The sequence below is a fragment of the Zalophus californianus genome, chromosome 6, assembly GCF_009762305.2.
Source record: "Zalophus californianus isolate mZalCal1 chromosome 6, mZalCal1.pri.v2, whole genome shotgun sequence".
Lineage (NCBI taxonomy): Eukaryota > Metazoa > Chordata > Mammalia > Carnivora > Otariidae > Zalophus > Zalophus californianus.
The window spans coordinates 15,125,587-15,138,836 of NC_045600.1; the positions used below are offsets into that span (position 1 = coordinate 15,125,587).

The 13,250-nt window shown below is 46.7% G+C and overlaps 2 protein-coding genes across 2 annotated transcripts in view; one reads left to right on the top strand and one right to left on the bottom strand.

Moving 5' to 3' along the window:
• The window catches only part of KCNK10 (potassium two pore domain channel subfamily K member 10), a 130,625-nt gene that overhangs the window by 13,413 nt on the left and 103,962 nt on the right, over positions 1 to 13,250 (top strand). The gene's annotated exons all lie outside the window — the stretch shown is intronic.
• Positions 3,682 to 5,409, bottom strand: LOC113910499 (insulin-like growth factor 2 mRNA-binding protein 1). The gene is given in 1 exon segment (XM_035728308.1): positions 3,682 to 5,409. A coding segment is annotated over 1 exon segment (1,728 nt).

The following is a 13,250-nucleotide window of genomic DNA, read 5'->3' on the forward strand; positions in this document are numbered from 1 at the left end:
AAAGACCTGAGGCTTTATACCCAGAAAAGTCACAGTTTAGCTGCTGAGCCAGGTGCATAATCAAGTATCGTGATATACCATGATAAAGGTGCTGATAGAGATATGGATTAAAATATCATCTCCAGAACACATCTTGTTAAAATGCAAATGTCTTTCTTTGGGATAACATACGAACTCTCAATTACCCATCCGTGCAGCCAAGTTAATCAAGTTTCTAAGAGAGAGCTGGGCCAAGAGGGAATGGAACACAGGACCCAAATTGATGGGTTGGTGTAAAGTAAGGAAGTGAAAAGTCAGGAGCAGGGAACACTGGCCTTGGGAAGGAGCCACAGAGGGTGCACCTGGAGGACCCTGGAAGTGAAGGCTGTGTGATGGGGGTGGGGGCATGAAGGTGTCTCAGGGGTAGAAGGCAGAAGGTACCCAGAGGACAGGAAAAGGGCATCAAAGGCAAACTTGTGTAATGTTATCCAGTTCACATGAAACTCACTTTAGGAATTGGAAAGGACTTTTTTTTTTTAATTTTATTTTATTATGTTATGTTAGTCACCATACAATACATCATTAGTTTTTGATGTAGTGATCCATGCTTCATTGTTTTCGTATAACACCCAGTGCTCCATGCAGTATGTGCCCTCCTTAATACCCATCACCGAGCTAACCCATCCCCCCACCCCCCTCCCCTCTAGAACCCTCAGTTTGTTTCTCAGAGTCCACAGTCTCTCATGGTTCATCTCCCTCTCTGATTCCTCCCCCCTTCATTTTTCCCTTCCTTCTCCTAATGTCCTCCCTGCTATTCCTTACGTTCCACAAATAAGGGAAACCATAGGATAATTGACTTTCTTTGCTTGACTTATTTCACTGAGCATAATCTCCTCCAGTCCCATCCATGCTGATGTAAAAGTTGGGTATTCATCCTTTCTGATGGCTGAGTAATATTCCAGTGTATATATGGACCACATCTTCCTTATCCATTCATCTGTTGAAGGGCATCTCGGCTCTTTCCAAGAAATTGGAAGGGACTTTTGAGACCTGTAAAGGGAAACACTGGAGTCTACAGAGGTCAAGTGACTTGCCTTTGGCCAGACAGCAAAGAGGGACAAAGCACATTCTTTGCATCCTTATCTGCTAACCTCCATTATTCAACACTGTGTCTTAAGGTAATACCAACAGGTGCTGGGGCCTCTTTTGAAACCCTTCCCCTTCCTTTGGGAAGAATTAATGAAGAGCTATAGCTCTGTAGAGCCTAGAGCATATTAATTCTGAGATTCCAAACTAAATTTTATAATAGTATGGTGGATGTGAGTGTATATTCAGCCTCCTGGGGAAGACATCCATTCATTTGTTCAGTGAATATTTACTGCATGTCTTCTTTGTGCTCAGCAGTGTTCTAGGCCTGGGGGTGCAGGATTGAACAACACAAAATCCCTGCCCTCCCAAAACATACCTCCAGGCCAGACCTCTCGGTCTGTCTTGTAGACACTCAGGTCAACTTCCTCTGCATCGTAGAAATTTTTTTCAGATGCACATTTGACACATGAAGGAGTTTAAGCAATCTTATAATAAGGATGGAAATGAGGCCATTCTGGTGTTGCATTGCTCTGCAAAAATGTTTAGTTTGATAAGTTTGTAGGGAATGAGTGTTGATCCTGCTGAAGGCAGCAACATTCTGTTAGAGAATTCAGTGATGTCGTAGAAGGCCTCAGAGCTGCCTACTTTGTACTGGACTTTTTTTTTTTTAAGATTTATTTATTTTATTTTAGAGAGTGAGAGAGAAAGAGCGGTAGAGGGGGGAGGGGCGGAGAGAGAGAAAGAATCTCAAGCAGGCTCCCCTCTGAACGCAGAGCCCGACGTGGGGCTTGATCCCACAACCCAGAGACTAGACCAGAGCCGAAATCAAGAGTCGGACAGCCAACCGACTAAGCCACCCAAGTGCCCCTGAACTTCTAAGAAGAATCTTTCTTCACTAGGACTGTGTGGCCTGTGCCACTGGGAAGGGAGGAGAGTGTGAGTCTTCCCCGTGATGATGACGTGTAAATTATCTCTGAGGAACTGCAAGAGGCCCAAATGTTAGGTACTTAAATACTTTGTTTTTCTCATTCTCTCTCTCTGGCAGATGGGAACTTCTTGCTACACATGATTCCCAAAGTGTCTAAATTTACATATCTTCTGAATAGGGGGAAATTGGGGCGTCTGCTGGTTATGAACCTGGCAGTCTCTTTGCTGCATCTGGGATGCTGGGGCAGACTGAGGCCAACAGACAGTAAAGTATGCCAGCCTGGGTCATGAAAGCTTAAGGAGGCAGCAGCCGGTTGGACTGGCTGAGTGTCCACTGAGAACCCCGGGGGTGGGGTGGGGCTGCAGGAATCTCACCTGGGGTTTGAGACAGGGTTGTGGTGAGGTCACATTGCCATGCCAGTTTTCAGCTGAGTGGCTGGGAGAGAGCTGTACGAGCCATCCTGCTAGTGGCTTCCAGAAGTTTCTGTTCTGTTTTAAACCAGTTCTGGTGATTGAGGGAACCCTGCCCAGTGGTACTGAGTGCTGATGAGGGTACCAGTGGCCCTGCTGCTGGAGATGAGGGGGTGTGTGATGGCAAGCTGTGTAAGAGCCCACGTTTGTCCCCCAGCTCTGCCACAGCAAGCGGCTGGTCTCAGGGGCTGACCTACCTCTCTGTGCCTTAGCGTCCCCATCAGAGATCCAGAAATGATGATAACACCCATCCCCTAGGGTCTGTGGGACTTATATGAGACAGTGGGCACAAAGAATAGAATTCAGTGCCTGGCACACAATCATCATAACCGATGATGACAATAGTACTGGTCCCACCCATTTACCAAGGGTTTCTCTGCATCAGGCACAGTGCTCAGTGCTTAACACACATGATATACATTACTCTTCACTTTGCTTGTTCTTCCAAGTTAATATCCTAAAGGGTAGCCTCATGACCTGGATGCTCACGGCTTCCAAAGAATCTGCACATAGTGAGGGCTCCAGGGCTCTAATTTTTTTTTTTAAGATAACAGCTTTATGGAGATATAATTTACATAACAAAATTTACCCATCTAAATGTACAATTCAGTGTGTGTGTGTGTGTGTGTTTTTCCCCCACTATATTCACAGAGCTGTGCTACCATTACCACCATCTGATTTTGGAAGATTTCGTGACTCCAAAAGGAAACCTCATACCCATTAGCAGTCACTCCCTATTCCCCCCCCCGCCCCGCCCCGCCATTCTCTCCCAGTCCTAGGCAACCACAATCTACTTTCTGTCTCCATGGATATGTCTATTTTGGACATTACATATAAATGGAATCATACAACGTGGCTTTTTTTTTTTGAAAAACCTGAAGGAAATTTTATTTCTCTTCCCACTGGGGTCTGGCCCACCCTCTCGGTGGGACCTGGAGAACTTACTTAAACAATCCACGTTTAAAAGCACCCTGAGCTAGAAATTTCCATGGTGACACCCTGAGGGGTGGGCAGTGTCGGGCCAATTGGTTGGGCGTGTGGGGCCGAGGGATCAGGGTTCCTCACTGGAACGTCTTTTCTCAAGCAAGTGGGCAAACCTGATCTACATCCCGGCCCAAGTGTCCCTGATTCCCACTCATTCTCAGGCCTGCTGGGGAGAACGCGCTCTTGATTTCAGCCCGTTGTCCTTGAGTCGACGTGATGGGGAGGGGCTGGTCACTTCCTCCGTGCCTGGGCCTGGTTACTCTGTCCTTTTTGGTGCAGCTGTTTAACTTGGGCCAGGATGTCTCGTATTTTCCTCTGGGCCATCTGGCTGGCATAAAAATGTCCGATGATCTTGACGATGACCTGGTCATTTTCATCCGGGGTCTGGTCTTTTGGCACCACCACCTCGGCTGCTGTCAAATTCTGCAACTCATTCACTGTTTTGCCGCCTTAGCCAATGACCCTGCCGGCAGCTGATGCCGGCACCCGGATGTGGGTCTCCAGCTTTACTTCCTCTTTGGGACCAAAGAAGTTCTCCTCCTTGAGTTTTCCATAAATTCTTCCCTGACCCTTAAATTGGGCCTCTGGGGGTCCAGTGCTGATGACCATACGAACTTTGGAGTCAGGAGTTTCAGGAGGAGCAATCTTAATGGAGGCACTGGCGAAGCGGGAGAGCTGTTTGATGTGCTGTCCCTTCTTCCCGATGATAGCACCCACTGCCTGCGCCGGGATGAACACCTGCACCATCTCTTGCTCCGGAGCCTGCATAAAGGAGCTGTAGGGAGCAGCCCCAGTGACGCTGCTGGGAGGTGGCGGGACCGCACTGGACGAGGCTGGAAACAGACCTACAGCCGTCAAGTTCAGGCCGGGGATGAGGTGTGACTGCAGACTCATGGCAGCCACGTCATTCTCGTAGGCCTCCCGAACTTTCTTCATGATCCGCTCCGCCCTGCAGCAGTTCTCAATGGCCCCCTTCACAGTGATGGTCCTCTCGGGGTTATAGAGGGTGAGGTCCTGCAGCGAGGACATGGTGATCTTCGTCTCTGTGTCCTGTTCCACCTTCTTCAGGTTACGCCCTTCCTTGCCAATGAGACGCCCCACAAAGTTATTATGGGCCAGGATCTCCAGGGGAACCTCGTCGGCCGTTTTGGTGTCCTTTGCCTCCTTATGCATAATCTCCAAGATCATCTTACACGCAGATGAGCAGCCCTCAGGGGTCGAGTGGACGCTGATGGTCTTCTCCGCAGTGCCTGCATTCTCCTTCCTGTGCACATCTGTCTTGGACTGGGTCTGTTTCGTGATGTTTCGGATGGTGGCCCCCTCTTTGCCAATGATGGCACCCACATACTGGGTTGGGACCAGGAGCCGCAGGGGGATATCCACTTGCTGCTGCTTGGCTGGGGCCCCCGCTGCCACAGGGGAGCCCTGGCGGGGCTGACCCCGAGAGCCAAAGCCTCCACGGCGCCCATTCTCAGGACCCTGTGCTATCTGCTCATCAGGAATGTAGGAGACTTTTAAGGCGTGGTTCTCCAGCTGGTGGCCATTCAGCTTCATGATGGCTTGCCTGGTCTGTTCCTGGTTGGAATAGGTGACATTCACCACCGCAGTCTCACTCTCGGTGTTCACTTGCTCGCAGTTCTCCCCTGTACCGTACTGAGCAAGCAGGCTGTCCAGCACTTCCCAACGGAGCTGGGGTGGGATGTTTCAAATCTGAGTTTTCTGACTCCTTTGTTTTTTGGGGACTGAGTGTTCAATCTCTAGGCGTTTTCCTTGCAATTCGACTTTCCCGGAGAAAGTTTCGATGGCTTTCATCGCCCAGTGCTCATTGGGGCAGTCCACGAAGGCATAGCCGGACTTGACCAAGAACTGGCCGCTGTAGATCTTGTGCTCCGCAAACACTTTCTCCAAGTCCGCGGGGGTCACGCTCTCGTTGAGGTTGCCGATGTACAGCTTGTTCATGGTGGCGGTCTCCGGGAGGGATGCGGTCCCTGGCAAGGCCGAGCGGGCGGGTACGGGCGGCGAGCCTCCTAGGCCGAGAGGCAGGAGGCCGGCGGCAGCAGCCGCAAACTTTCTTTGCACCCCACCCCTGAAGTTGTCCGGATCCCGCGGCGGGGAGGGCGGCCTGAGGGCGCGCAGAGGTCGCGGGAGAGTTCGGGGAGGCCGGGGAGAAGTGCCTGCGGCGCGCTGGGAGGCGGACGACGCGGCGCTGCTCCTTTCCCTTCTGTCCGAAACCCCTCCAAGCGGGCTGGTGTGTCACGTTTCAACATGTGGCTTTTTGTGACTGGCTTCTTTCACTTAGTATAATGTTCTCAAGGCTCACTCATTTTGTAGCATCCGTATCTACTTCTGAATGAAGAAATGGACAACAACGAGACAGGTAGTGTCAGCGCCATTTGGAAGACGAGGAAACCCAAGCTGAGAAAGTGTATGGAACCGCTCATGGCTGCCGCCACTCGAAAGTGCTTGAGCTGGGGCTTGCGCCCAGGTCTGTGTGGGTTCCAAGGCCATTTGCTGGCCTCTGATCAGGCCTCTGCGTCATGTTGAGCACCACGTCCAGGTAAAGCAGTGTGTCCCTCTAGGTGCGGGTTACCTGGGCCTCAGACCTGGCCCTTTTCCTGGCCCCTCTTCCTTCATGGTTGAGGGAGTCCCTGCTCACTGGACTCTGATATTCTCCATCTACCTCCTGGAGGAGGATCTGGTTTCATGGCTGCATACCCACAGGTGGCTTCTGTGATTTACGTTGGCCAGTCTAAGTCTTTTTATTTTTTAATTCTTTGTTTACATTCAATTTAGTTAACATATACTATACTATTAGTTTCAGGGGTAGAATTTAGTGATTCATCAGTTGCATATAACACCCAATGCTCATTACATCCAGTGCCCTCCTTAATGCCCATCACCCAGTTATCCCTTCCCCAACCCATCTCTCCTCTAGCAACTTTGTTTGTTTCCTAGAGTTCAGAGTCTTTTGTGGTTTGCCTCCCTTTCTATTTTCATCTTATTTTATTTTTCCTCCCTTTCCCCTGTGTTCATCTGTTTTGTTTCTTAAATTCCAGATATGAGTGAAATCATATGGTATTTGTCTTTCTCTGACTGCCTTATTTCACTTAGTATAATACCTACTAGTTCCATCCATGTTGTTGCAGATGGCAAGTTTTCATGCTTTTTGATGGCTGAGTAATATTCCATTGTAGACATATACCACATTGTCTTTATTCATTCATCTGTTGATGGACATCTGGGCTCTTTCCATCATTTGGCTATTGTGGACATTGCTGCTATGAACATTGGGTTGCATGTGCCCCTTCGAATCACTATGTTTGTATCTTTTGGATAATTACCTAGTAGTGTAATTCCTGGGTTGTAGGGTAGCTCTATTTTTAACTTTTTGAGGAATCTTCAGACTGTTTTCCACAGGGGCTGTACCAGTTTTCATTCCCACCAACAGTGTAAGAGGGTTCCCCTTTCTCCACATCCTCACCAACATCTGTTGTTTCTTGGGTTGTTCCTTTTAGCCATTCTGACTGGTGTGAGGTGGTATCTCACTGAGGTTTTGATTTGTATTTCCCTGATGCCGAGTGATGTTGAGCATTTTTTCATGTGTCTGTTGGCCATTTGGATGTCTTTGGGGAAGTGTCTGTTCGTGTCTTTTGCCCATTTCTTGACTGGATTTTTTGTTTTTTGGGTGTTGATTTTGATAAGTTCTTTATAGATTTTGGATACTAGCCCTTTATCTGATAAGACATTTGCAAATATCTTTTCCCATTCCATACATTGCCTTCCAGTTTTGTTGACTGTTTCCTTTGCTGTGCAGAAGCTTTTTATCTTTATGAAGTCTAGTTCTTTTGTCCATTTCTCAAGGGTTGTGGCGTGAACTGTGAAAGCTGTAGAAATCAAGATGAAGAGAGAAATATATTTTCTGTGTTTAAAGCCTAGCAGTCCACTCACCCGATGTGAAAGAGGAAATGTCGTTCTTGCCTTATCTTTAATAATAGCTTGTAATTGACCACTTCGAGGTGTGAACTGGCTTCCCTCTCCTGACCCCAGGACTTTTCCTGAGACATAAGTTGCAGTGTACATTCCTCAGTTTCTGTGACAGCGTTGGAGGTGGTGGGCATCGGTGCTTGTGGAAGGGAAGACCCAGCACCAGCTGGCTCTTGGGCAGGCATGTGTGTCCTCATTGCATGTTCATGGGGGACCTACCTAGTCAATGATGGTGAGTCAGCATATCCTATGGAGTGCTAGATTCTGTAGATTTTCCAAAAACTGCTTCTGTCCTGCTGTTTTCTCACATGCTATTTTAGGGAAGAGGCCCCATTTGATCATTAAAAATGCAAATCAGATTTCCATCTTGCTTCTACCAAAGAAGGAAAATAACCTTATGTACTGCCTCTAGATTCCTTTAGAAACATCATTAAACCTTATTTTGACTTAAAACTAGTGGGCATTGGTCTATGAATTAGTTAATTAGCTGAAAGTACATGAAGACCCCAGGACTTAGGTAATGGTTACCTGCTTGTTTTGTAGGTTTCTCATGGAAGTGGCCCATTCCTGGTCTCAGTTAATGTGAGACCCTCAGTGTCAGCCCTGTATGGCGTAGCAGACATGCCAGGGCCCATCCTTACCCCTGCACTCTTACCCCTTCAGTGCAAAATGGCTGACTTCTGACTGCCATTTCTTGCATCTTCTCCTGTTTTCTTGACATTGCCTCCTTTGCTGCTTCCATGGAAGGCAGAAAGTGCACATCCCAAGAGCATTCCTCAACCGATGACTGATGAGAGATGATGTATAAATACCCCAGTTCCCTCAGCCTTGGGTGGGATAACTCAGGAATATGTTTTGCATGGAGTCTTAGTTTCTCCAATGGGAAAAATTCCATTATCCCCACAGTGAAAATTAGCTTGATATTGCACCTTTTATTGGTTATCTTGGCTGCTTTCCAATCTCCTCTCTCTTTTCCACGCCCCCCCTCCCCCACCAGTGCTTTCTTTACCTTCCAAATAACTACAGTGTTAACGTCCTTATCTTAGGATCAGCTTCTGGGGGAAACCACATTAAGACATATGGTAAAGCTTCACCCTTCCCTTGCTTCTCTGCCTTATTTCGCACCCCACTAGCTTTGAGAGGGTTCCGTACTTTGCCCCTCCCCCCCCCCCCCACAGGCTAGTGGCTCTCAGGGGATACGATTTACAGCTAATCAGCAGCTTTTTCTGCAAGACATCTTCAGCACAAATCCTGGTGCTGATGAGTAATCCATAAAGCATGAAAAGAGAGGTTAAGGCTTGATGAGACTCATCTCAGCCTCATCAAACCATTCTGTTTCCATAATTCTCCTTCTCGGAAGATGGCAAAATGGAGTACAGTTGATTCTTATTATTTGCAGAGGTTATGTTCTATAAAGTCTCTGGGGATGCTGAGTTAGTGAATATGGAACTGTTGCTTCTAGAGGAAAGACAGGGTTAGGTTCCTGAGAGCCCCTGGTCACCACATTTTTATCCACTGATCACTACATAACCTCGTTTTATGTGTGTTTCTGTTTAAAGACATTTTATGTAATAAATATTGCCGATTCATTAACATTGAACCCACGGCAACAGCACTGTAGCTTGTGCCTGCTGGAGGCTTACCTAGCACACATATTTTCTCCATAAAGCAATCACAACCTTGCACTTAGGAGCACTAGAAAGCACTTCAGCACCATGCTTGAGTGCTATTTTAAACAATGAAATGACCAACAAAAAGCAAAAATATGTGAAAAATATGGCACTAAATAGATCATGAAAAGGACACTTGCTTACAGTATCAGAGCCACAACAGGAAGGCAGAGCGTGGCTTTGTTCGACCGCAGCTGGGAACGTGTGTGTGGATGACTGAGATGTTTTGCTGCTCTGCACATGTCCGCAAGTGACTGCGAAAGTCCTGTGAGTATTGTTTCTGGGTTACAAATAAATTTTAGCAAGTAGAAGAATTTGCATATGTGGAATCTGTGAATAAGGGCCGACTGTCTTTTTCAATCCAGCACATGAAGACTTTATTTCAATTGAGTATATTTATTAAACACATGTGCCAGGCTCTGTGATGGGTTCTGAGATATTAATTAGATGTTCTTTGCCCCCCCCTTTTAAAAGGTTTTATTTATTTACTTTAGAGATAGAGAGAGACATACAGCATGAGTGGAAGGGGCAGAGAGAGAGAGAGAGAGAGAGAGAATCTCAAGCAGACTCCACACTGGGTGTGGAGCCCAGTGCGGAGCTCGGTCCCAGGACCCTGAGATTGTGACCTGAACCGAAACCAAGAGTCAGATGCTTAACCAACAACCAGCTGCACCACCCGGGTGCCCTAGATGTTCTTTGCTCTTAAGGAGTTTCCATACTGGTGGCAAGGGGGATTAAAACTATGACACTAGATGAATACATACTCCAGAGGAGAGAGACACAGTTCTGTGGGAATATGGAGGAAGGAGTTGAGAGTAACTCAGGATGGAATTCTCAGTGGGGGGAGAGTTTTAGATAGTCTTGAGAGACATTTTGAGAGTTTCCTACATCACAGAAAAAAGGAAGTAATTGGTCAGAACGACCTCACTTCCCCCCACCCCAACTCTGCCAGACTACCTACATCTGCACTCACTGCCCCGCCTTTATTCCTTAATGGATGAAGTGCGTCTGCTCCTCCCATGTATGCTGGGGACCCCACCACGTATGCTCTTTTGGTCTCCTCCCTTCTCCCAAACCATCACCCTCTCCCCATCTACTTGAATCTTCCCACTAGTGTGTGAACTCACTTTAGGATCTTCCAGCATCCCCTTGTTCCACATTTCCTGTGGCCACCAGCTAATTCCTTTACGCCCTTCACAGCCAAATGTCTGGAAAGAGTTGTCTGGAATCATGGTCTCTACTTTCCCGCCCCACCACCTTTCTAAGCCACCTCTTCACAGGGGCTGTTCTGACTGAGGTCACCAGTAGCCATTGCACTCCATTGTCTGTTCTTGTATCTTAATTATCAATTAGGATGCTTTAGCTGCATGTGGCAGAATGTCCCATTCAAAGAAGCTTAGACAGCAAGGACATTTACTATTAAGTGAGTTATTTCTCACTGAACAAGGGGCTGCCATTGTTGGCTCAGCTGTTTTGTAATGCCATCAAGGACCCGGGTTTGTCCAGCTTTCCGCCCTGCCTCCCTTCATCACATTGGCAAATGCTCCCCGGATGGTGGCAAGAGGGCTGCAGAAGCTCCAGCAAGCATTATGTTATCTAAACGCAGGGAGGGAAGTGAAGGGGCTTTTCCTTATATTTCTCTTTTCATCAGGGAGGACTTTTCCCCCCTAGGAGCCCTATAGCATACTTCTCCTTAAAACAAACCCTAAACCAGTCAGTGTTAAAGGGGAATGGTATTATCATTATTGGCTTGGACCAATTAAGAATTACTACCTGAACTTGTGACTGGGGCCCATGTTCTTTAAACATGTTGCCGTTTAACCAACATATGCTTGAAACTGGGTGTGTTGGCAAGGTGGGGAGAGGGGCAGCATCAGCTGCATCTTCCTTGACACCTTGAGGCCATTCAAACAGTTGACCGCTTCTTCCTTCTTAAAGCATTTCACTTCTATTGCTTGCTTTGTGACATTATTTCCTTGGAGGTTTTCCTTCAGTTGTCATGGCTGCTCCTCACTTTCCTGTTGGCTCCTTCTCTGGTGCTCTCCTTCCAAATGGCGGCATGCCCAAGCACTTGGACTTGTCCCTGTGGTCTCTGTCTGTGGTTCTCCCTCAGTGATGTCAGCAGCCCTAGCACCTCCCAACTGTGTATCTCCAAATTTGCACATCCACCTGCCCCCTTGACGTTTCTGCTCACCTGTCTAATGGCCCGTTCCAGCTCCAAAGATTGAAACAGGACTGTGGACTTCCATCCCAAACCTGCTTCTCCCCAAGATTTCCTCTTCTCAATAAATGGCACCACCATGGATAGATATAATTGCTCAAACAAAAATCTAGGCATGTTGCATGGGTGAGTCCTTTCTTTTCTGCCCCTTGACAGTTCACATCCATTCATCAATAAGTCATGCCAACTGTGACCTCTAAAACGTACCCAGGATATGTTCTTGCCACTCTAGTCCGATGCATCTTCTTAGCTGGATGGCTGACATAGCCTTTTTATTGCTTTCCCTCCTGTTCTCCATAATCCGTTCCTCACAGGGCAACCAAAATGATCTTTAAACATGTAAATCAGATCCTATCATACCCACAGGTTACAATTCACAAATAGTGCCCCTGTCCCCTTGGCATTAACTGTGAGCCTCTGATGCTTGCTTGCAAAGCCCCGTGTGAGGGCTGTTGCTTACTTCCTCTCTAAACCTCATCTAGAGTCTAGCCCTCCCTAGGTTTATTTCTTTATTTCTTTTTTTAAAGATTTTATTTATTTATTTGAGAGAGAGAAAAAGAGAGAGAGAGAGAGCCCATGCCCATGCAAGCAGGGGGAGGGGCAGAAGGAGAAGCAGACTCCCTGCTGAGTGAAGAGTCCAGTGAGGGATTCAAACCACTGAGATCCCCCTGAGATCATGACCTGAGCCAAAGTCAGACGTTAACCAATGCTTAACCAACTGAGTCACCCAGGCACCCCTAGGCTTATTTCTGTTACTTGAATAAACCAGTCCCTTCTTATCTTAGCCTCTGTAGGACCTTTTATTCTCCTGAAATTCTCTCCCATTGGATCTTCATGTGACTTGTTCCTCCTCACCTCTGACACCTTGGTCCAAATGTCATCTCCTCAGAGATGCTTTTCTTTTCTTTTCTTTTTTTAAATTTTATTTTATTATGTTATGTTAGCCACCATACATTACATCATTAGTTTTTGATGTAGTGATCCATGCTTCATTGTTTGCGTATAACACCCAGTGCTCCATTCAGTGCGTGCCCTCTTTAATACCCATCACCAGGCTAACCCATCCCCCCGCCCCCCTCCCCTCTAGAACCCTTCGTTTGTTTCTCAGAGTCCACAGTCTCTCAGAGATGCTTTTCTGTCCACCCACTTGCGCAGGTCACACTCTGTCAGCACACTGTTGTCATTGTCTGCAACTTGCCTGTCACTCACTGAAAATGTTTTTTGTTTATTAATTTAGTAAGCTAAAACTAAATTAATAAATTTAAAACTCTAAGATGACATCTCCATGAAATCAAGGGAAGAGAGAGTTTTAAGAAGGGAACCTTCATTGCCAAAGTTAAATGCTCTACAAAGACTGAAGAAGACCACGATGATGATGTGGTAAGGACAATGACAACTAATGTTTATTGTTACTATTCATTAATACTGAGCTGGCAGAGGGGCAGGCATTTTGCATACATTATCTTATTTAATCCTGGCAGTGTGTCTGTTGTTGAGGAATGTCATCATTCCCATTTTACACAGGAGAACAATGAGGCTTAGGGAGCTCAGGCACAGTGCCTGGCACACTGTAGCTTTCAATTAATGTTCGCTGTGTGAGTAAACGAATTTTGCCAAGGTCCTGGAGCCGGCAAATGGTACAGTTGAGTGTCTAACCCAGGTCTGAGTAGAACCAAAGTCCAGGTTTATGAACAACTGGACTATATTTCCTCAGATGATGATTGAAATACTGAATTACCTCTTAACAGATTGAGAAAGAGAAGTATAATGTAGGATAGGTGATTTTTATTTATTTTGAAATCATGATAAGTAAAATTAATTTTGAGACCAACAGCCTTCTGAATTTTAGATTCCATCAAATCTTTTGAAGGGACAGATGAGTTCTTTTTTTTTTTTTAAAGTACGCTCCATGCCCAGCCTGGAAC